This window comes from Perognathus longimembris, chromosome 22 (genome assembly GCF_023159225.1).
Source record: "Perognathus longimembris pacificus isolate PPM17 chromosome 22, ASM2315922v1, whole genome shotgun sequence".
Taxonomy (NCBI): Eukaryota; Metazoa; Chordata; class Mammalia; order Rodentia; family Heteromyidae; genus Perognathus; species Perognathus longimembris.
This window is the reverse complement of record NC_063182.1, coordinates 24,495,799-24,521,574: the sequence shown is the minus strand read 5'-3', so window position 1 is coordinate 24,521,574 and position 25,776 is coordinate 24,495,799. Positions and strand designations below refer to the sequence as shown.

At 34.7% G+C, this 25,776-nt stretch overlaps 1 protein-coding gene and 1 non-coding gene across 12 annotated transcripts in view; both read left to right on the top strand.

Annotated features, from left to right (window-relative positions):
• Positions 1-25,776, top strand: part of Mctp1 (multiple C2 and transmembrane domain containing 1) — a 346,766-nt gene that overhangs the window by 137,194 nt on the left and 183,796 nt on the right. For 5 of the 11 annotated variants that reach the window (XM_048331271.1, XM_048331270.1, XM_048331267.1 and 2 more), the window contains 4 exons: positions 3,997-4,056; positions 9,169-9,246; positions 18,489-18,659; positions 21,037-21,167. In XM_048331271.1, the coding sequence (XP_048187228.1) occupies positions 3,997-4,056; positions 9,169-9,246; positions 18,489-18,659; positions 21,037-21,167 (440 nt within the window). The remainder of the gene's footprint in view (positions 1-3,996; positions 4,057-9,168; positions 9,247-18,488; positions 18,660-21,036; positions 21,168-25,776) is intronic. The other 6 variants (XM_048331276.1, XM_048331272.1, XM_048331269.1 and 3 more) reach the window with 2 other exon arrangements.
• On the top strand, positions 1,844-1,935 carry LOC125340244. The gene has a single exon (XR_007208724.1). It is a non-coding gene; the product is annotated as a small nucleolar RNA SNORD116 (small nucleolar RNA).

Genomic DNA, 25,776 nt, shown 5'->3' with positions numbered 1-25,776 from the left:
AAAATGAGGCCTCCTGAGTTCTTCGGCCAGGACTTTGGCATGCCGCCTGTGAGCACCAGTTGATGAATATAAAATCTGAGTGGTAGTGTGCCTGCCTTGAAAGCAAGGCTGTACGTTCTAACCTGCCCCCATGCAGGGGCATGCATGAGACAAGCAGGAGAGAGAAGAGGGGGAGAGAGACAGAGAAGCCATCTTGAAGACAGGGAAATAATATCTGCTGTTCAGAACCAAGTCATACTATTTGGGGTAAATGTGCTATCAAATCTAATAACAAGTGGGAAAATGTAGTTACACCTATGTCTAAACAGCAAGGATGTGTAAAATATGTGCTATATTTGAATGTCATGGAAATCGGCAAGTAGTTATAAATTCTATATTTCATTTCCTGAGGATTTAACCACTGTTTAAAATTCTGGATTTCTCCATGTACCCTTTCCATCAAATTCTCTCACTTACACAGAAGCAATAAAAAATGTTATATTAAGAAGAAAAAATTAAATGAATGTCTCCACCAAATTGGGCATTTAGATAATTATACTGGCCAAAGAGGTACACTCATGTGATAAAATTTGATGGGGAAAAAGCAATGTTTTGTATTACTGCAATATCTTGCTCTTTAGAAATAGCCTATCATTGATAATATATCCCAAATTCCAGTTATTCATCAGGAAAGGTTCATGGTCTCAAAAAAAGATCTGTATGTATTTTGAGAATAAATTTTGTTGTGTCAAATCAAAAATAGAGAAAAAAGTAAAATAATTGTCTGTCAGATATCACATGGTAAGAATTTATAGTTTTAAACAATAATGCGTGAATGTGTATGTCAGTGTGTATGCATGTGTGTGTATGTCTGCTAGCCTAAAAGAATAAGTTTGCTACTGAATCAAAGTGAGGTAATAATAAATGTGTTTTCACATATAAGGAATAGCATTGTGATGATATAAAAATATACATGTTAAAATTTATAGCCTCATAGTTTACAATTGTTTTATGAGAAGTTCATCTTTTGAGTAATATAATGCAGGCTTCTGTGAGGACATCTTAATACTATGTCTTCTGTTACTAGACAGCTTACATCATTTTTGTAATGCATCTTGCTATAAAGATTTTATTATAATCACTTAGCATAATTTTAACGAATAAAAACCATTTTATGCATTGGCTGAATGAGGCAATATGAGATTAGACTTTTGGCCAAAAAATATTTATATATCATTAATTTGTAGCAGAGAACGCTTGACTGTGTAAGTTTATAGGGCATAGTTAAGCTTCATACCTTGGGTGATGCATTAGTTAATGAAAACTTGTAATTGCTTGAAGCAAAGTGGGAGAAATGGATTAAAGCCTTTTTAAGAATCTCACATATGCAGACACCATAAAAATAGTTACTGGATCCTTTCTACAAATATATCGTAGCCTAACAATTTGTTGGTATTTTTAAAGCTATAAAATTTGAAAATATATCAAAAGAAATACAAAAATTTGAAAAATTTGAAAACTTTTATATAAACTGACATTTTGAATTAAAACCCCTTTGTACAATTATGTAAAGATAATAATAAAAGAAATTCAAAACATTTTAATCAACTTTCGCAACTATAATGGCTAAGATGATTTTTCTTTGGTATACCACATCTAGTTATTATATATGTGTGTTTTAAAAACTGTTATGAAACATGTTTTGAAGACAACACATAATTTCATTTACAAATCATTACCATTATTTTTGCTCTCATGTCTGTGTTTGGAAATGCTGTAAGGTCACCTTCATAATTAAGATTGGAGAATCCACAATGCAGTAATATGCAAGTGGGGAATAATAATGAGTCATTCTGTTATAAAAGTGTATATTTTGACTCCAGTAACCAAACTCCTGAAAAATCTGTGCTAAGTGAGTTGTTTTTTTCTCAAATTTTTATTATCAAACTGATGTACAGAGAGGTTACAGTATCATACGTTGGGCTAAGTGAGTTTAAAACAGAGATATTTTCACAATTCCAGCAGATATTTGATCACTGATTGGCCTTCATATTTAAGGTGTATGTTAACTGATATGCTTATCATTTTCTCAAATTTACTTTTGCACACAATGAGATCAATCCTTTTTCCTGTAACTGTGAAATAATAGAAAGAATAAAGCTAGTACACTTTCTATATTAATTTCCTTAGACAAAACTTTAAACAAATTAATGAAATATTTAAATATTTCTTTTTCCTGAGTCTGGAGCACACCTTCATCTCCATTAAGGTTGTCTTAGCACATTTCACATTAAGACCCAAATAATATATACAGAAAAATCTCTTGTACAAGCACGCTGTTGCACATGCTGATTAATGAAAAGTATTTGCAAATCACACTGAGAGAAGTTTACATTTGAAAAGGAAACATGCAAAGGTTCTAAAAGCTAGAGGATTCTCTCCGAAAAAAAAAATTATGGTATTAATATCAATCATCCCACCAACTATCTATCTATGCCCAGCGTCCAAATGTGCATCATTTAAAATTATTATTGTGGAGAATCTCATGTGATGTTCCATCAAATGAAAACCATAGGTGTAAATGTGATGCTGGTATATGTGGTGCCGATATAATAATATGTAAAACGCAAAACCTTGTCCTTATGTCCCAGAGGTCACTCACTACGTAAGTAAATCTACCCCAAAAAGAAATTCTAAGTAAGCAACTTAAAATGTAAATTCATTTCATTGAGAAATGGATATTCAAAAGCACAAATAAGTTGCATAGATATTTTCTAATGTAATTCCAGGCCTACTCTTAAATTAATCAAATGGTTTAGCAGTTTCATTTGTTTTTATTTATACTATAAATTTTAAAATCTGTTTGCTAGAGATCTATGTCCTTAGACAAATATCACTTTAAGTGATATTCAGTAGTAGTCAACTAAAGTATCTGTGCACTTTTTATGCCTTGTATTCAACATGAGGTTCTAGACTGCTAGCTATAGACACAGAAACTATAGATAACCAAGAACATTGCAAGATCGGTTCCTCTTCATCAGCCTCAAACACTGAACTTTCCCATAAGTCTCATCAGTTTCCCATAATGTTATCATAACTGATACCTAGAGAGAGGATGAAAAACTTTAAAAGTTTAAATGAAACATGTAATTTAAATGTTCAGTTTAAAAACACCTAACTAAAATTTTATTTCCCCTAGTTTAAACAGTTTTCTTTATAAAGGTCTAAGGCTTGAGTAATAAAATATCCAATTTGAATTCATTGTTTTGTATTAAGCCCAAGAGCCACTTTTCTCAATAGCAATGTTATTAAAAATTTGTAAAAGAGGGTTTAGGAATGTGGCTTAGTGGTAGATTGCTTGCCTAGCATGCATGAAGCCCTCCTCAGCACCACATAAACAGAAAAAGGCAGAAAAGGCACTGTGGTTCAAGAGGTAGAATGCTAGCCTTGAGCAAAAAGAAGCCAGGGACAGTGCTCAGGCCCTGAGTCCAAGCCTCAGGACTGGCAAAAAAAAAATTGTAAAAGAGCTACAATAATGAAGTAACATATATTATAATACATGCTGCATTATACCAGGAAATTCCTAATTTTTTTAGGCATTAACTAAGTAAGTTTTATGCAATTATTTTTAATGTTCCCAGGGTCTGTGGTTAATATAATTTTCTTCTAAAAGGAACAAATACCATCTATTTTATTTTAAAATCCTAAAATATGCTTAAACAATTCCACTTTCTATAATGAAACAATAGACTCTAAGACATATTAATGACTAGTGAAGAATATAGAGGTAAGTAGTCTCCCAAGAATCTGCTCAAAAGTTTATTATGTGACATCAGAGAGAAATATTACATCATATTTTATTTATTCAATGGAAGAAACATCAAACATCCAAATTCTCTCTCATTTATATACTTTTTCTTATTTTTTGTTTTTATTTTATTTGTTTTGATTTTCAATACTTAATTGGTTAATTCTCAGTACATCTCAAAATTTAGGTAACTTTTTGTTTGTTTTTAGGAACTCTCAGAAAATGAAGTGATTGGATCTTATTTCTCTGTGAAGTCTTTCTTTTGGAGGGTAATGTCGACATCCTTTAATATGAATCTTCTTAATTTGGGGTTCTGAAGAGCCATTTCGAAAGTTCATTATGATTTTAGAAATTTGCTTTTCAAAACAGGTTCCCAGATTGTTGTATTCATTTGCTTTCTTTATTAAGTTCATTCTGTATCATCTACTCAACTGACTTATATTTCTTCATTTGAAAACACGAAGAACTTCATATGATTAAAGCATTTGTCTTTGAAAAAAACTTCCTTTTTGTGATCTTAAACAAAAGGATTTATTGATAATAGCTTACTATTTTGTCTTTAGGAGAGTTCCTCTTTCTTTGAAAAGCTTATACATTGCAATGAAAATGCTGCACTCTTAGGGCTTTGCTGTTTTCCTGTCTGCTCTCACATTGCCCATGAATACTGAAAAATTACCTTCTCCTTTAGGAGTGTAAGCTTTGTGGCAGGGTCTCTTAAACAGATTGCCAGGTTCCAGATTAAGTCAGACACTGACCAGTGGCCCAGTGTCACTCACCCCTGACTGCTCCAACACATAATTTTGGCAGCCTTTTCTTATGAGATTGTCTGAATGAGTAGGCTTTTCACTTCCTTCCAGTCTACTGCCTTGACTGAAAGCTGCCTTTGCTAGAGTTATACTATGTCTTTGCTAAAACAATCATTGTTCCTTTCATATGATCCAATATTATCCATAAACACATCGGCTACCTATTTTTCAATCCTTCCATGATCTTAAGTACAAAATGGCTTCTTGTGCAAAAAAAAAAATTGTTTTACTGCTCTCTTACTTGAGAGAATTTAGAGATTTTTTTGTGAGACTTGCCACCATGATCAACTCTCTAATTACTCCGTTCCCCTGCCTTTTTTTAGGATTTCCCTTTCAAATTTCTTTTTCAAGATCTTTCTGCTTTGCTCTTTCCACGTTATACCCTCCCACTTATTTGTACTTGCAATATGATTGTATTTATCTTGCAACATTCTCTAATAACTTTCTCCTTCTCTTGACCTGTCTAACTTTAGCACAACAAATATGCAGGCTTAAGAGACCACTTTTTTGTGTGTCCAAAGTATAGTGGTAATGTCTTTTTCTGAGCATGCACAGGGAACCAGTGAGTGAATTGAATCAAAGGCAGAAACTTTAGAGAAGCCATTCCTATTATCAATGAGGAAATTAAGGCCACGAGAAGTAATATCATTGTCCTGAAGTACACAAATGAAAAGATCTGCACTGTTACTTCCCCAGATGCCACAGAAACAAATGTTTTGAAGAATGTAGACCATTATGATATCTCTTTGGATTGCTTTTAGATAGGAATATCATATTTTACAGCTTTCCTCTCTTGCAGATTTGCTGAGTTGGTTGTTCCATTTACAAATCAGATATCGAGTAACTAAGTCTATTTTTTGGATGAGTATTACCTTGCATATGCATGTATAAGTCACTTTTGTAAACTATCTCTTGGCTCTTTACTCAAGCAAAATTGGCATGTGTGTTAGATACACATGTCGAAGGAGGTTTCCCATGGGCCTCATTTGCATTTGCATTTTTTTTAACTAAATAGCTCAAATAGAATCTTGGATGAAGAGTATGAGTTAAACAAAATGTGGTTTGAAAAAAAATTATCAGCTTAATTTAGAATGATCAACACACATGTTCAAGGGACAGTAAGTGTTATAATGAAGAAAATGAAATCCCAGCAGAAACTTCTTAGTATAAATGTCAGTACTGTTTGCTGTACTCATAAAAGCAGAATAATGGGTAAAAAGATATTCTAATTTTCCAAATGTATAAATTTTATAATTTATCAAAATATCATATCTTAGGCCACAAATCATTAACCAGTGAATATGACAGTAGCCATTTTGCTCATGAAATGGGAAACCACATTGATTTACTCTAATTAGCTTAGCATTTCATTAAAGATTTTTAACGTCTCATTAATGAGAGTCCCTTAGATCTAAACCTAGTGATCTCTACTAAGCAGATATCTAGACTCAAGTAACAGTTGATTAAATAATGTTGCAAGGATGCATAGTGAATTAAAGAAAATTTTTTTTCAGTGAAAGGGGCTGTCAAATGCCAAAAGAACTCATAAAAAGGAAGAAAAAGACTATCACAAGAGAAATACATAGGGCTGGGGATATGGCCTAGTGGCAAGAGTGCTTGCCTCATATACATGAGGCCCTGGGTTCAATTTCCCAGCACCACATATACAGAAAATGGCCAGAAGTGGCACTGTGGCTCAAGTGGCAGAGTGCTGCCTTGAGCAAAAGGAAGCCAGGGACAGTGATCAGGCCCTGAGTTCAAGGCCCAGGACTGGCCAAAAAAAAAAAAAAAAAGAGAGAGAAATACGTAAAAAAAGCAGAATATGGATCTTGTGTCAAATCATCTACTATAGTTCGATCAAGTAGACATATGGTTGAAGGCAGTTTGCAGACTAAGTAAAAGTTATTTATTTTGTACATAAAAATAATTGTATACCAATATTCATTTTGAATAACTTCACTATGTACTATATATCCTACCAAAAAAAAGTCAGGTGTTTTATTTTGGCACATGAACATAATACCCAAAAGTATTTGTAAATTTTAAGTAAAAGTTTCCAAAGAAACTTTTGTAAGTCAAACAAAGCACTATTTTTCCTTATCTGTATCTGTGGTAGAAACCTGTAGATTAACAATTCAATAAGATTACAATTTAAATGGTGTCTTTACATCAATGTATGCTTTGAACAATACAGTTCAGGCTAAAGTAATTTTGTTTGCCCACAATTAAAAATTGAACAGGGTAGTTAAAACACCTTAAGTAACTACGAATATCTTCTTGGCACCACAAATTCTATCAAAAAAGCAATACAAATATGAAAATAAAATTAAGGCAGAATCCAGGAGAAATTTTCTAAGGATTATAGTGCCAGTGAATCATCTTCTAAGAAGGAAAGGGATTGAAGCTCCATTCTTAGAAGAGACACTTCACAGTAGGCTGCACAAAGCACTGGGCAGGCTTTCTGTAAGGCAATCCTTCTTTGAGAGTGTGGATGGCTGCAGAACAAATCTACTTGTTGGACTTCATCATCCAAGTGCAATTCACCAGAATAAACTCTGCAGGAAAAGGAAAAGATAGAACCTGCCTGTGCCCGGGATTGAGCTCGTAATTGCTCCACACACTAGTTTTGGCTGCACAAAACAGTCATTCAAAGCTGTCATTATCTTGCCATTGTAGGGGCCTGTGGATCATTTGATTAAATAAAAGCACATGCCACCTCTGTGTTGAAAATAGAGAAAAGAGCTGACTCCACACATGGCTTATTGTAAACACACAGCGATGTCTTTCTCTCCAGCTTAGCAGTATCTGGGGCTCATTTGAAAGGATTAGGTTTTGCACAGATACTACAATCCACAGTAAGAAAAACCAAGGGTTCTTTGTATACATCAAGGAGAGGAGTAGTATACCTGTGTTCCCTTAGTCACATAATAAATCTAATTGGATTGTTTTTCTTTAGATGCTTTTTAAAATCAAGGATCTAGACTAGTCGAATACATTCTAAGTTATCCAGTTTTACTGGGAAAAGAAGTAGTACATTTTATTAACTAAAATGAGAATGTAGACAGGCTCTCAAGCCACATGCTAGATTCCACAATTTCACCACCACCGTATCGGCAGACATTAGATAGATGATAATTGATTATAGAATACAATTATCTCTTATATGCTTTACTGAATAATACATGATAGTTATTAACTCCTGGATACTTTTGCTTCCTTGTCTACCACTAATTATCTTTCCTCAGTAATTTATAATCAGGATATATTTCATCTCTAAGGCAAAGCAACTTGAAAAATTTGTGTTAATTAATACCTTTTAATATCATAAACTTAAGATTCTAAAAACTAATTTGTAGTAAGGAAAAATCACAAATTATATAAGTAACTCTAGATTTAATTCTTCCCCTTGACAATCTCTAGTCTTTTGGCTTTGAGTAGGATATTTATCTTCTCTGTGGCTCAATTTCTTTACCTTAAAAAGAGATGCCTGTCAGGAAAATGATTGGAATGTGAATGTCTGGTTATATTCTAACTACTTAATGACTATTTAATGAACATTTCACCTAACCTATCTTTCAGAGTTGCCTAATCCAATCTTACCTATTTATGTTATTAAAACTAAAGCTTCTCTTGTCTTCATCGCTTTTGTTTAAAAATGCTTTCTAGCAACTCTTGAAATCATTAATACAAACTCTGAGCTCCAGTATGATCATTTCTTTCCAGGATCTCTAATTTGCCTACGTTAATCCATCATTTTCTATTCTTTGCTTTTAGTAGGGAAGAGATATTGGGGGTAGGGGTGAAGGAAGGGTTTTGGTTGGTTGTTGTTGGAGGTTTTTCAAAAAACAAAGGCACCACAGAGGGTTACTTTTGTTAATCTGAATTTTTTAAATCAGTATAAAGGATTCACATGTACGATGCAAAGTTACTTTGACAATAATTATTGCTTCTCCACTTGACATGTATTCTTTTTAATCCTTATCACTGTCTTCACATCAGGAACAAATTCTAAAACAAATATTTTGTACCATCAGACTTAAAGAAATGATTCTAGGGCCTGGGAATGGCCTAGTAGTAGACTGCTTGCCTCATATACATGAAGCCCTTGGTTTGATTCTTCAGTACCACATAAATAGAAAAGGCCAGAAGCGGCACTATGGTTCAAGTGGTAGAGTGCTAGTCTTCAGCCAAAAAGAAGACAGGGACAGTGCTCAGGCCCTGAATTCAAGCCCCAAGATTGGCAAAAAAGAAGAAAAAAGAAAAAATGATTCTGGCCATAATGTCTCTGGCTATATTTATTTTCTCTGAAATTATCTACTAAAAAACCATATACACAGACTCCATCACCATATAATCTTTGAACTATATACTTTCTCCTTGGCCATTGAAGCATCATTCTACTTTTGAAAAAAATGGCTGGAAGCTACAGAGTTCCATTGCATTTGTCTGACAGTAACTTAAGCAATTTTTTTCAACTAGCTTATTTTTAAAATCAATTCTAAGTGCTGAACCAAGTCAGGGATTGAGAATAGCACCAAGTTTTCCATAGAGTTCTGATCATTCATTTCCGTCCAGAGATGTGGCAGGCCTGCTCTTCCTGTCCTGGGTTTCCACAGAGCACAGCTTCACAGTCCTTGTTGCCAAAATGTAAAAGTAAGTTCAAACATTCAGTTCATTACTTGGTTTTTTTTCCCTGATTTTTGCATGCGCTGTGAATTATGAGAGTGGATTTACTGTAGTGAAAGCCTATTTTACACATATGTAAAAGAATTCAGATCTTTAATTCTTGTTTTCAGAGAATAATTTATTAGTAAACTAATATTCTCCTAGACCAGCTAACTAGTTCTAAGATCTTCCTATCATTAGACATCATTGACTAACTGCTTCATAGGTTAATATCTGTTGTTACCTAGTATATTGTTATTCTTTACTAATTCTCAATGTAGGTGAATGTTCCTTATGAGACGGGATCTCAAGGTTTGGTGTGTATGAGAAACATATGGGGTATAAGTTGAAATGACATTGTGATTCTACATATTTAATCATATTCGGGAAGCATCAGACCCAAAAGTTAACAGCTCTAATTTGAGGACTGCCTCAAAGGTTCAATGTTCTATCTTTTGAAAGTGTGGTTTTGCTACTTTCAATTTGAATTGGATTTTTCTCTTTATTCTTTCCTCTGTTCATCCCCAAAGTGGAATTCCAGGTCAACAAAGACTTAGTTGAGAACATTGCCTTAGACCAAATGCCGGTAGGGACACACTGTTTTTTTCTGAGGGATATGTTACAATCTTATGAGTACTTTTTGGTTGATTATCAGTGCTTTAAATATGTATTTTACATACATTCTATGGGAAAAACATTAACAAAGTAATAAAGTTTTCCTAATTATCCAGTAGGCTCCAGTTTCTCTTCAGTTTCTCTAAGTACTTTGACTACTTTGCTTTCCCTGTTAGTAAATAGGAAAACAGGACTTAAGAAGGCCTTGCAACAGCATAAATAATATTCAAGTCAGCAAATGCAAAATTTTGTTAAATAATTGTGTTAAATCAGCATTAGAACAGAAGGGTAGAGCCCTGGAGAGCAGATTAAAGCGGAGTACTGGGCTCCATACTGAGGCTGCTGGTCTAGAGGAAAGATCCAAGGAATCTTAATTTTGAACAAGTTTCCCAGGTCACATTAATATCATTGGTCTGTGGACTAGACATCCGTAAATTTACTATATGGAGGAAGGAAACATTTGAAACACAGCAGTACGTGACTTAAAGAGCATCAGAGATAGTGATTTTTTTCAATGCTTTTCTGGCCATGGGATTCTTCTCTTCACCATGCTTTGAATAAGCTCCCCAGTACCTTGAGTTTTATAAGCATAAAGGTAATGAATGATTACCACAGGCAAGGGAACATTTCACTGTCTGTGTAATATACTTTCTTCCCCATAAAGTCCCCTTCAACACACATGCCTTGCTCATACAAGCTGCACACAGAAAACTGTTTTCAATATGTGTGAGGACCTGGAGAACAATCTTGAAAAATAGTGACAAGTTCCAAGGATCAGCAGTTGCAAATCCTGCAGAAATTGCTAGAAAGATATGAGTGAATATGGTCTTCTTCATATCATGGTGTTGGGATGAGAGATATCTCCAAACTTTTCCTCCCATGGGCATCAAAATCTGCAGATGCAGAAAACTTTTGTAAAGTGGCATAGGATTTTTCTAGAGCCTATGTACTTCCTCCTGTATACTTTAAATCATTGATAGAGTACTTAAAATACCTAATACAATGGAAACTGAATTTTTTGTGTACTGTTTATGAAGCATAGACAAGACAAAAATAGTTGTCCATGTTCAGCACAGAATCCATGGATATAAAACCAACAGATGTGGACCAATTCTGTGTATATGCCTGTCACTTCCAATACTGGTAGCCTACATTTATATCTTCTACGTTTGTCTTATGACTTAATTTCTGTTTTCTATTCTTCTTTACCTAAACTAAGTATGTTTAACGATAGTGCAGTTACTTGAGATCAGGTAGTCAATAAAATTCACAGTTGAATTATGTTATAGAATTTTTTTAGAAATATGTCATTTTTAGGGGAAAAAAAGATTACCAGAAAGCTGAATGAAAGCCAGGCACTGGTGGCTCACACCTGTGATCCCAGCTACTCTAAAGACTGAGTTCTGAGGATCATGGTTCAAAGCCAATGGGCAGGAAAGTCCATGAGAATCTGGCAGAAAACTGGAAGTGGCATTGTGGCTCAAGTGGCAGAGCCCTAGCCTTGAGCTAAAGAGCACAGGGACAGTGCCCAGGCCCAGAGTTCAAGCCCTGCTACCGACCATCCCCCCCCCCCCCCAAAAAATCTGAGTAGAATGGTTGGAAACCTTTATTCTTCATTCTAGTCTTCTGAAGAGATCCATTAGTCATCCTTTTTTGAAGAATTACTCTGTTTCCTCCTCTCTGTTTGTTTCACAAGCTGCTTGAGAAATGTCCTTCCAGGTTATAGAAAAGCATCTCATGACAACTAAGGGAAATAGGCAGGCTCTATTGAGTCCTTTTAGCCCTGTGGAAGTATGAAAGATCCCATAGGAAGTACTCATTACCTCCTCATATTGTTTGTGTTCTCATGTAAAATACTGGGCCTGAGTACCAGAGGCTCTCACCTGTAATCCTAGCTACTCAGGAGGTTGAGATCTGACTTTTGAGGTTTGAAGACAGCCTAGGTATGAAAGTTGGTGATTCTTATCTCCAGCAAACTACAAACAAATGGAAGTAGAGCTGTGGCTCAAGTGATAAGAGAGTTCGCCTTGAGCAAAAGAAACTCAGGAAAAGTGCTATGGCACTAAGTTCAAGCTCCAGAATTGGCACAAAAAAAGTTATTGGGAAGAAGAGCAAATAAGTGAAGGTTTCAATCATGTTACTATTAAAGAAACCAACAACCTTTGGCACATATTAAATTGTATATAGTAAGAAGTTTTGTTGTGACATTAACATTGTTCATTGTTGTCATTGAGCAACCTAGATTTGTCTCAGTACGAAGGATGACTTCTGCTTCTAGAAAATATGTTTCAAATTTGAGAACACTTCAATGCGCTGAAATATTGCAAACAAATACATACATGCTCTTAACTGCGGGGGAAGTAGGAGGTAATTTCATGAATTAGTCATATAGGAAAATCTATATTGAAATGCCATTTCAAATATAATCAATCCACTTAACAGGAAAGTTAACTAGAGAGTACTATTTGTCAACATTATAATTCTACTTTAATTAACTATAAGCCTGTAAGAGAGTCTCAATTCTAAACACTCCTACTGGGAGAAGCTAAGGAAAATGACAGATATTCTGGTGTTCCAGTCATGCATCCATTTTTTTTATTAGTCAAACCACTAAGTCTCCAATTCCTCACTAGTGAAATGGAGCTAGGTAAGCCTTGCATTTCTACTAAGTGTTTTTGTGGAAACCAAAAGCTATAATGCACATATATATATATATATATATATATATATATATATATATATACTTTTAAATTCTAAAATTCTACCTTCATGGTAGATTTTAACTCACTTGTCTTTGCTAAAACAATTATTTATTCTGACTTGCCACAATGTCTGTTTACCTTATTTCCTCCCTTTGCCACTCATTTCTGAAATGAAGTTTGGGACATGATTCTCTAGAGTCTGTTAGAGGCAGACACCACAGCAAATGTGATTAAATCAACAAACCACCAAAGTCACTTCTGCATTATATAATGATAAGTAGCATGAAATCTAACTAAAACTAAAACCTTAGCACTGCCTAGTGCAACAAATTCTGAGCAATTATTTTAATCTGAGAAACTCTTTGTTCAAAAAAAATCCAGTGTGGAAATCCTATACCTGTATGTAAACCAGATGGGAGCAGAGAAACTGTTGTCCAGAAGTTGCAGGTGATGGGCTGGGAATATGGCCTAGTAGCAAGAGCGCTTGCCTCATATACATGAAGCCCTGGGTTCGATTCCCTAGTACCACATATACAGAAAACGGCCAGAAGTGGTGCTGTGACTCAAGTGGCAGAGTACTAGCCTTGAGCAAAAAGTAAGCCAGGGACAGTGCTCCGGCCCTGAGTTCAAGGCCCAGGACTGGCCACCAAAAAAAAAAAAAAAAGTTGCAGGTGCTCTAGGAACCCTCTCTTGGACTCCCCTGTAACTCACAGAGGTGAAGGTTGTGTGTTGGTATTGATGTTCTGTGTTTATATTAATAAGCAATGTTCAAAATTGGCTGTTCAGATGGATGCTAGTGTCTCATTCCTGTAACCCTCACTACTTTGGAAGAATGATATCAGGATGATTGTGGTTTGAGGCCAGCACCAGCAAAAACTTGAGATCCCTTGTCAACCAATATCTGGAAAAGTTGGTGTACCTGTAATTCTATCTATGTGAGAGGATGCCATGGCAGGATCAGAGTTCCAGGCTATGAGACTCCACTCCACTAGAAGAAGTGGGGCATAGGGGCTTATAACTGTCATTATAGCTACAGTGGTAAGTGAAAAAATAGGAATGTAGCTCCTGTTATCAAGGCAGGAAGCAAGACCCCATCTAAAAGATAATGAATGCAAAACAAGGACAGGATGCATGCATCAGTGATATAGCACCTAAATGGTAGTTTTAAGACTCTGAACTAGGGGCTGGGAATATGGCCTAGTGGCAAGAAAGCTTGCCTTGTATACATGAAGCCCTGGGTTCAATTCCCCAGCACCACATATATAGAAAATGGCCAGAAGTGGCGCTGTGGCTCAGGTGGTAGAGTGCTAGCCTTGAGCAAAAAGAAGCCAGGGACAGTGCTCAGACCCTAAGTCCAAGCCCCAGGACTGGCAAAAAAAAAAAAAGAAAAGAAACAACACAGAGCCCCCCACCCAAAAAAAAAAGAAGAACAAAAATTTAAATAAAGACTCTGAACTAAACTCCAGTACTGAAAAAAATTGCTATCCACAAAAATGGGGAAATATTTAGAAACAATTGCATTGAAATATTTAAATACTAGGAATATTGTCTGTTGATGAGTATTATTTATTTTTCTAGTAGAGGCACTTTGAAATTTTATAACTGTTGATGATGACATATAAAATGGTATGGCCTCTGGTTTACACAAAAAGAAGTCTAAATGGGAGAAGGAGTTTGTACAAAATAGGTTGTAAGTTTTTAATAATGTAGAAGGAACTCAGTAGAAAATAGAGCATACCCATCATTTAGAAATGAAAGGAATGTTCAGTTATTCCTGTAATGACTATAAGTGGAACAGATGCTTCATAGTATTAAAAAATAATAATTTTACTACTACATGATGCTGAATCCAGACTGAAAATATTTTACTATTCAGCTACTGTCCCTTGTTTTTGTAATGTGCTGTTTAGTTCAGTAGACATGCTACTTTAGAAAAATTCCAAAATTCTGTTCACCGACATGAATATTGTGATTTAGAATTTGATCATAATGAAACTTACTAAAGAAAAATATTCAAATCAATACCAAACTTCACACTCTGTTACAGAGCTGTAGTAATAATTACAAAACAACACTTCCTACACAAGAAAAGGCCTGAGGACCAATGGAATAGAACGGAAGACCCAGAAATGAACCCTCAGACCTAAGACCACCTAATCTTTGGTAAGGGAGCAAAAAAATACAGGACGGAAGAAAGACAGTCCCTTCAATAAATGGTGCTGGAAGAATTGACTATGCAGGTGTAGAAAATTGAAATTGGATCTGTGTTTATCACTGTGCACCAGATCATTTCCAAATGGATCAAAGACTTCAATGTCAAATCAGATATCCTGAAAATACTAAAGGAAGGAATAGAGGAAACACTAGGGCTTCTTGCCACAGGTCAAAACTTTCTTAATAAAGACCCCAAAACACAAATCAAAGAAAGGTTGGATAAATGAGATTGAATTAAACTACAGAGCTTCTGCATGGCAAACAATATAGCTAGCAAGATAAATAGAAAACTCTTAGGTTGGGAGATCTTCACTAGCCATACAACAGACAAGGGTCTCATATCTAAAATGCACTTAGCGCTCAAAAAAATAATAATAATTTGCCCAAAACAAATCCTCAAAGAAATGTTTAACAACTCTGAATGTAAAAGAAATTCAAATCAGAACAACATTGAGATTCCACCTCACCCCAGTTAGAATGACCATTATCAAGAAATCTAATAATAACAGATGCTGGCAGTGATGTGAACAAAGGGAACGTTTCTATACTGTTGGTGAGAGTGCAAACTTGTTCAACCACTCTGGAAACCAGTATGGCAGTTGCTCAAAAGACTAAACTTAGAGCTCTCCTATGACCCAGCAATCCTACTCCTGGGCATTTACCCCAAGCACCACAAACAAGGCTATACTAAAGCTACCAGCACAACCATGTTTATTGCAGCATTATTTACCATAGCTGAGATATGGAACAAATCCATATGCCCCTCAATAGATGAATGGATCAAGAAAATGTGGTATGTATACAATGGACTTTTATGCTTCCATAAGAAAGAATGACATTGTCCCACTTATAAGGAAATGGAAAGACCTGGAAAAAATTATATTACGTGAAGAAATACAGGCTCAAAGAAACATATGTTGCATGCATTTGTAGAACATATCTATGATATTTTTAGCAGAGATCACAATATCCCAGTCACTAGGTGCATATGACCATATAATGAAGCATACCAAAATGAACTCCAAGAATTAGAAGCAAGAGGTTTTTATTATGTACTGTTTGCAGGGTTGTCTTTTTAGTTTTCTTTACTCTTTTTTTTCTTGTATATAAGTTTAACTGATCCATGGAAGGGAAAGGGAATCACAGAAATAGGATAAAGTATGAAGTAATACAACAATGATACTCACTAGACACTATGTTGCAAATGAACTTTACAAGTACAGGGAGGGGGAGAGAAGTAGGGAGGGGAGGGGGAGAGAAGTAGGGAGGGGAAAAGGAGAGAAAATGAGGAAGAATGTAACAGTGTTCAAAAAGAAATGTACTCATTTCTTATGTAACTATAACTCCCCTGTTCATTATCTTCATAATAAATTTTTCAAAAAATAAAAATACTCAAATACAGAATAAGAAATGAGTTCAGCACCAATAAACAGAATAGAAGACTTAGAAATATCTAGCCACCTAGTATTTGATAAGAGAACTAAAATCACAGGTTGGAAGAAAGATAGCCTCTTCAACAAATGGTGCTGGGGAAAAAATGGCTATCGACATGCAGAAAACTGAACCTAGATCCTCATAAATCATTCTACACTAGAATCTATTCTAATTGGATCAAATACCTCAATGTAAAGCCAGATGCCATGAAAAATTACAGAAAGGTGTAGGGGAAACACAAGGGCTCCTCAGCATGGGGCAAAATTTCCCAAGTAAAGATGCAGAATCACAAAGGAAGGAATCAAATCAAAGAAAGACTGGGTAAATAAGATTGCATCAAACTGAAGAGTTTCTCCATGGCAAAGGACATAGAAAACAAGATAAATAGAAAGTCCACAGAATGGGAGATTTTTACCAGCTATGCATCAGACAAGGGTCTCATATCTAAAATATACTTAGAGCTCAAAAATTAACCTCCTCCCCCAATAAATCTTCAAAAACTCAACCACCCAATTAATAAATTGCCTAGAGACCTAAAGAGAGATGTCTCAAATGAACAAGTAAGAATGGGCAATAGACACATGAAGAAATGTGCAGCATCTCTGTCCATAAAAGAAATACAAATCAAAACAACATTGAGATTCCACCTTGCCCTAGTTAGAATGACCATTATCAAGAACAACAGATGCTGACAGGGATGTGGCCAAAAATGGAACACTACTGCACTATTAGTGGGAGTGTCCATTTATTCAATCACTCTGGAAAGCAGAATAGAGGGTCCTCAAAACATAGAGCTCCCATATGACCCAGCAATCCTACTCTTGGGCAGTTATCCAATAGGACACAAATAAGACCACACTAAAGCAACCAGCACAACTATGTTCATTGCAGCACGGTTTGCTGTACTAAAAATATGGAACCAACCCAGATGCACCTCAGTGGATGGATGAATATGTGTGTATACACACATATATGTATATGAATTGTACACATACACACCACACACAATATATAATTCTACTCAGCCATCAGAAAGAATGACTTCATACCATTCATAAGGAAATGGAAAGACTTGGAAAAAATTATATTAAGTGAAGTAAGCCAGACTCAAAGAAGCATAGGTTGCATGTTTCTCTCATTTGTGGTAACTAGAATGTGCCTATAAAGTAAACACACGGAATGGTTAAAAAATACACTAGGTAGGACATGATAAATTTTAGTCTTTAGACATTCACCCGGAGAGACCAAAGAACGATATGCCTCAGAGCAGATCACAAAAGCTTAATAGCTTTGTGCGCACATGATCATGTAAAATAATATTTTATAAAATTACTCCAAGAAAAGGAAACAAAAGATTTGCTGCTGCTGCTGCTGTTTTTGTTCTTTTCCTTTTGTTTGTTAGTTTATTTGTCTTTGGGTACCTAAAAGGTAGATCAATGGGTGGACACATAGAACAGTGGTGTTCACTAGACACTGTGTGGGAAATGACCGATATATCTTGTTGGTGGGGATGGGAGGGAAAAATTGGAAGAGAGTGTCAGAAGGAGAGACATGGTTCAAAAAGAAATGTACTCAATACCTGACTCATGTAACTCTAAACCCCCTGTATAACACCTCTAAAATGACAAATATATTTTTTTAATATCCAGAAACACACTTTCCAATATAAATCACATTTGGTATTTTAAAAATAGTTTTCAGTATTTGTGATGCATGTTTCAGGCATAAGCATATTGAGTGGATATGTGGTTTTGTTGTTGCTATTCAGATATTCTTTAAAATACTTATCTAGAGAGCTGCAACTCAATTGTTTCCTAATGTGGCAAAGTTTCTAACAATCTTAACATAACCTGCAAATAATCTACTAATTTAAAAAACCTATAAATTCAATTTCTAACATGAAAAATGCTTTCAAAACCACAAAGAATTAAAAGTTAAAAATCACAGTGTGGATATGTTCTTCAGTATTCTTAATAGTTATTTATGTCAGTATACTTAATACAAATGCACATAATTCTCTGATTCTAAAAGTTACGCATCTTTTGAGTTGAATAATCTATAGACTGTATTTGACCATCATCTCTTTAAACAGAAGACATTTATCATGAGATGATCGACTCAATGTATTAATAATGTAATAAATAATATATAACTGATAATTAATGTTAACTACCTATTTTTATTCTTTGGAAAATTAGGGGAAGGGAAAGGACAAATGAAATGCTTAGGTTTAATACTATAACCTAACTTCCTTTCATTGCAAAGTTTCAGACCCAAAGTTTACGTCTGTCAGACCAACACAGAAAATCTCATCTGTGGAGAGGAATAGTCAGTATTACTTTGATCGAGGGTCGAGACCTTAAAGCAATGGATTCCAATGGACTAAGCGATCCTTACGTGAAGTTCCGGCTGGGACATCAGAAGTACAAGAGCAAGGTAGGTCTCAATTATCTCTCTTTGCTTCCTTCAATATTGGGAAGATGTTGGCTGGTTAATATGGATGATTCAGGAACTAACAATACTATATATATTTTTAAATGCTTATGGATCCTTTGAACAATGTCAACAGTGCTGTGGTGTTTCTTACGTTATATGCTAAAGACCTTGGGTAAGCTATGTAACTTCTCTATCCCAGTTTCTTCATGAGTCATACAAGAATAATGTGAGGAACATGCCAGTGAGGATTTAAAAGAAACCTAAAAGAGCAGCACAAGGTGCAGAGAGTTGGTTATCATTATTAAGTAGTACTAGCATCCCTACTAAAAACATACTTATTTTACATGCATAGGATCTTTGTGAATTACTGAGTCATTTTATTCAGCCTGACTGTACCAACATAGGCTGCAAGATTTTGTGTTGATTTTATTTATATTGAAGACAAAGGGTGAAATTGTATTTGAGTGATATGCCATTGAACACATGGATAACTGTCTTCATGCATTCTGTTTCTCAACTGTAAAATGAGAATTAAAATAATCTTTAAGAAAGTTATTGAGAAGATAAAATGAACACATATTATGCATCTAAAGGGCTTACAGTAAGTAATGCCTTGTTCATAATAGTAACCAGTAAATGCTAAGAGCAGTAGTAAAAATTATAGAGTACCAATTATATTCTTAGGAATACTATATTAAAATATTAGTAGTCCATTATTGATAGAAACAGTAGTATTTGGTAAAAGTCATTGTAGCCATAGCTATATTTGTGGCACCATTTTATCTGTTATATCTAACTATAACATCTCTATGATCAGTATTTCCAGCTGGCAATCATAGACAGCTGGATCAAGTGATCATCTCCATCTGTATTAAATATCACATCCGGTTTGATGGGAATCCCTTTGCCTGATGGCATCATTTTCATAGAATTGTTGGATAAACATTTCTAGTTAACATCTAAACAATAGAGGGGAAGATTTTTTTAAAAATACATAAGGAAGTTACAGCAATCACAGAACTGGTTTGTTAGCAGGTACCAAGAACAGCAGTCTGTTTGTTTATCTTCTGGGGAGCCTACATGAGAAGGGAAGGTATAATTTCTGACCTCAAAAAATCATAGAAAAATGAGAAAGGAAAAGAAAATCTATTTGTGGCCAGCTAAACAAGACAGACCATACCCTAAAAGACCATAGAACTTCCTCTGAACCTGGCTTAAGAAATTGCGATTATCAACCATGTATCCAGTACTACCCATTTTTTCTGACATAGCTCTTAAGAACAAATTTTAAAGCAGTTTCTCAACATGTCCAGGAGTATTTTTTTCTTACCTTCCTTCAATTAACACCATTTCCATCTTCTAACAACCTTATAACAGTACTTATTTTTATAGTTTTGCTCTTTAGATATGAAATATGAAAGTCAGCTATGGACACATGTCTTTCTTTGCTCTTTCTGTCCATGATCTATTGCTGGTTAATTTCACATTATGAACTTTAAAAGTTGTGATTCATTTGCCTTACCTTTGCACATAACATACCTCATTACTTCCAAACTCTTTACATCTTTCATATATTAAAAAGAGAAAAGGCCACTACATATATTCTTACGAATGAAAAAGCAAAGAAACAATGAGTGTTGTTTAATCAAATTATGAATAGAATTTTAAAACACATTGGTACAAATAACTTTGTTTATTGCTTCTGCCAGGTACCTCATCTAAATACCTGAAGTCACAGAATTATACTTTAGATATCTTTCTTCTATAGGCAACACGAAGAATATACATTTAAGCTCAGTGTCTCCATGTATCAAAGGGGTATACTGTCAAAAACAATGACATGTACTTATTTTTACAATTACACTGCTGCAGCTGTAAAATCAAAGTTCACTTGGCCAGCCCAAAGCTTCTGGCTTTTTTCTCCTGATCTCACAGAACTCTATTGTTTACTTTTCATTTGCTGGAATTTTTTAAAAAGACACAGTGTCATGTCTTATATAGCAGGGGAGAAATGTATAAGGAGAAAAAAGAAATGATGGGAACCTTCATTTTCCTTTTCTGTGAAATGACCATGAGTTTTGTCTTCATCCCTCAACTGTGATTGTGTAAAATGAATGTTAACATCTGAATGATTTGTTGTGTTTATCAACTATCTTTTTGGTGCAATTCCTATTTCTTATTAAGGGGTGCCTTTTCATTGTTCAGGACAAGTTCTTCCGTGTCTATTCTATAATAAATATACTATTTTTCTCTGGAATCTCAATTTCAACAGTACACTTACTTGATTAACTTAGAAGGTTCCTAAAGTCTGATTTAGTCTCAAATAAATCTGTAAGGGCATCTTTAAAAGGTAATGATGAGTTTCTTGTTTTTCTAGATTATGCCAAAAACGTTGAATCCTCAATGGAGGGAACAGTTTGATTTTCATCTCTATGAAGAAAGAGGAGGAATCATTGATATTACTGCATGGGACAAAGATGCAGGGAAAAGAGATGATTTTATTGGAAGGTTTGTATAGTTTTATATCTTTAGTTTGCCTTATAAAAAATATTTGCTCTAAGTCTGGTTATTGAAAAGGATCTTTACAGCTTGGAAAGGAGTGATGTTTCACCACAAAGCAGAGCTTGGATGAACTGAGAAATATATTCAGACTTACCAGTAGATGGCACTTTTGACTTATCGATGGACACGGGTTATTCCAACTTGATATTCAGAAATTCTCTCCAGATGTCAGAATTATTGTGCACAAAAGTTATGGGAGTTGAAAAAGAGGAATTCCATCTGATATGGGATACATAAATGAACAAAGAACATATTCACAGTGTGCAAAGTGATCTGAGATAATATTTGTTTTCATAAAGCATATTGTGACCATAAAATGCATTATTTCCTATAACTCCCTACAAGGTAGAGAATCTTTATAATCTCCTAGGAGTTCATAAATCTGTAAAGAGTTCCCACATTATAGTGAAGGAAGCATGTAAGTGAGGCAGATCCATGTTAATCTGATAATGCAGCAAAAATGTATTCTGGGGTTTACTTGACATTTTTCCATAAGGTCAGGGTTATTCTGAATGACTCGTTCAATCATATGAAATGTTTGCTTAGAATAAAGTCTATTTTTACATTTTTCAATAGTTATATATGTGTTTTTATAGTGGAGCATATGGAAACTAGCCAATGCTGAAATAAAGTGTGGTGTACAGAGTAAGTTGTTTTTGTTTAAAAAAAAAACAAAAAACAGAAACCTCCTTCAGTTCCTTCACTTCAGCTCAAATGAATTCATCTCAATATATCAAATTCTCATTCCAGAAAATATTCATACATTCTAATGATAAAGAGAATTTTCCTCTAGAAAAAATAAGAACAGAAATCCAATCTAACATACTTATCTCTTCATTTTTAATGATGATTAATATAGTTGTTTAAATCAGTAGTTTTTACCATAGCTTATAAAAGGAAAGCCCAAAGGCCCACAATTAGATTCAATTAAGCTATTTTTTCAATAGTGGTACATGGACTTGAACTCAGGGCCTGGGCACTGTTCTTGAGCTTTCTCTGCTCAAGGCTAGTGCTCTACACTTGCGCCTCATTTCTACTTCTGGATGATTGAAGGTTAATTGGAGGTAAGAGTCTCACAGAGTATCCTGGCTGTCCTGGATGGCTTTCAACGGGGATTCTCAGATCACAGTTTCTTGTCACTAACCTTTCATATTCTGCTTATGATAGGAAGTTGTGGAAATGCCATTGTAATCTAATACTATGTTATATTGAAATCTCTTCTAAAACAAAGATCCTGTATGTTTTCCCTTTGGGATAAATTTGCCAATTTGGAAAATAAGAGAAATTCTCAGCTTATTTGGTTTTGGCCTTGCCCTTTCTATACAATATTATGAGGTCAAAGTCAGAAATGGATAATGGGCATGGATCTGTTTATTTCACCTCACCTTCTAAAGGGTTGTCCATATTCAGGCAAATTTTGAGAGAACAGTGGTAAATGGTTGGATAGAAGGTCACAGGTATTATTCCAACTACTTTCTCATAAAATCTAGAAAAGGAAAAAGAATCTATTTTTGTCATGTGCTAAACATAATTGCTTCTGGATGTAACTTGAAACCCCAAATTTTAGAATACAGAAACAAGAGCACAGGTTTGGGAAAAATGATTCCTAAGACAGCTCTTAAATATCAGTTTAACTGATTCTACAGTGATGGGAATTCAGGTTGAATTTTGATGTAAGCAAACATAGGCAATAGAAACATGTTGCCCACTCAGCTAGGGTGACAAATGTGCCTTTGGTAGAACAAGCAAATGACTGTGGTGAATCATTATTTCAAATCTGTTTGATGTGCCGATAGCACAGAAACCTGTACTTATCAAACTTTATGCTTATTAAACTGTACTTTAAACACAACCACACTGTTCAGCAGTAACATTGCCTCTCTGACAAGTGCATTGTGTTTATTTATTCGAAAGTTGTATGGCGACAGCAGAGGTAATGCAGACTATAACAGAATTTCTAAATTCCTAAAATAGCCTAGAAGAGAACTGACTTACCTTCCAATTAAATTTGAGTTCTTGGAGTAATGTAACTGGAGTGAAACTGTCATTTTGCTCTCTAAAGAGAGAGCTAGCTATCATTGCAGCATCCAATGTCTGTATTAATGAAAATTAGAGGCTCTTTCGGGAGTCGGTGGGTGGATGGTGAATGAATTTAAAGTTGGTCATGGAAGATAACACCAACCCTGTAATGGATGATAGCTCTTTTAAAGGATACTGTCTAAGTCCCAAATGTGAGAATACTTATGTGAATTAAAGTATCTTGTAGGCTACTTTGTTATATGATGATTTGATTGCTATTCACTAATTTTCCATTTTCAGCCACATATAATTTTTTGACATTGTGTTTTGTAAATGAAAGCTGAATAAAGGGGCTTATTTGTTCATAATAGAAACAAGACTGAAGTAAAGAGCCATGGTCACTTCTGCAATATTGAAACAGAAATACTTGAATAGTGAACATTAGCCTTTTTCATTTGCTTTAAACTCATGCAGTCAAGCTTCTGCCCTCAAAAGTCATAAGAGTTGCTCCCATCAGTGTCACTGTGGAAACAAAGCCATTTAATCGAATGGCCAGTTTTCAAACTTTCATTTCACCCAATGCAAAAGTGGAGCTGGACTTGGTAGATAGCTTCATTGCTTGAATCGTGTTTTTCACTTGGTCTCCAGGACACCACACTCTCCTGGTTTTCCTCTTACCTTATGAATAAATACTCTTTCTTAGAGTCTTTTGAAGAGTATTTTCTCATCTTACTCATATTGTAATTCTGGAGAGCTTCAGAGCTGATTCCTGAGGCTTATGCTTATACAAATTATGCATGTACATACACAGACATCTCTGTATCTGCCCCTGAAGTGACTCTATCCACCTCTATAACGACTACTGTCCAGACCATTACTCATCTCTCAACTCCATATTCCAATATCTGACTTCCACTTAATGTCTAATAGTTTGCTTCAACTTATCTCTGACCTTTATTAGGTTGTAGAACATTCATAGCTAATTTGTTCACATTTTTCATTATAATCATATCTAGAATTTACTGCCATTTGCACAAAGTCATGTGTGCCATAGATATCTTCATCAATAATAATGATTTGCAACTTGTAAGTAACTTGTAAGTTACTGTTTTATACATTAGCTCAGTGTTAGAGAGTAAAAAGAATGATTGACAGTATATCAGTTTTACCAATGCAAATAATGAGGCCAAAGTTGGCTAAAAGTTTGCTTAGCTATTATACAACTAGAGTGACCTGAGACACAAACTTTGATCTCCTCGCTTTAACATGTAACCTTGTTTCACTACTGTTTTCAATTCAGTATGTTTTCTTAAATCTTTAAGTACTCAGAGAAATACCAACTGGCCAGAATGCCAATCTAGGTAATGTATACCATATTGCAAGGCTGAACAGCAAATATTACCTGTTGCTGAAGTACAAATTTCAAATGAAGGTGAAATAATATTAATCTGCATGTAATTATTTAACTTTCTGATCACCTGCATTTGGCAGGCAAGTAGGACTGCCACCTTTACGATAATCAGCTAATAAATCCTCATGATGGTTACACTTTTATGCAGAGCAGTAATCTCACCAAATTGGCTGCTGACAGCTGAGGTAAATTGCCAAGAATGAGTGCTGTCAGAGGACAATTTGTTTTTATAAATATGCAGAATAAGTAAATCCTCTGTCTTGCAATTATATTCAGTTGGAATTACTTTCAATCTAATATAGCAAGACTTATGGTGTTATTTATTAATATACAAAATGCTTATTTATCTTTAAAGTAGCATTGACTTGAGGTGCATATATTTTAAGTTGGTGGGCTGCTAGTGAGTTTATTTGTTGTGTTGTTGTGAGAGCCTAGGCATTAGTGCTTCCTAGTACAAGAAAAAGAAAGTTACTACAAATATAAGATTGAATGAAGAGTTTAATTTCCAATAAAATTATTATTAAATGATGTATGATTAGAAAAATTATCCTAAAATATCACATACTAGTTAAAGAGTAAGTGCTTCCCAACTCTATCTACCTATAAAAATGGGAAGGAGAATATGAAATGTGTAGGTATATACATATGTGTGTCTACAGGTTTAGTCTAGGTACTGAAGAAAAAAGCCTATGGCTTTGAATATTTACCAAATTAATGTTTTTGAAAGTAAAGTTCAATATAGTTTGGCATTTGACACTCTGTAACTTGTTTGGAACACTTCTTTTTTGCGCTTTTTATTTTTTATTATTAATAAATTTTATTGATAAGATGATGTGCAGAGAGGGTATATTTACATAATAAGGTAGTGAGTACATTTCTTGTCATACTTGTTACACCCTCCTTCATTTTTCTTTCCCTTCCCCAGTTCAGATAAGCATATATACAATATCCAGTGTACCAGAATCATATACAGTGACCACGGGGGTACGTCAAAGGAAATTCACCTAGTACATTAAACATTGACAACAGTAAAATCCTCCTGTTTCCATCTCCTGGAGTTCATTTTGCTTAGCCTCATCTTATATAATCATATGTATGTAGCTGTTGAGACCTTTTTATGTTTAT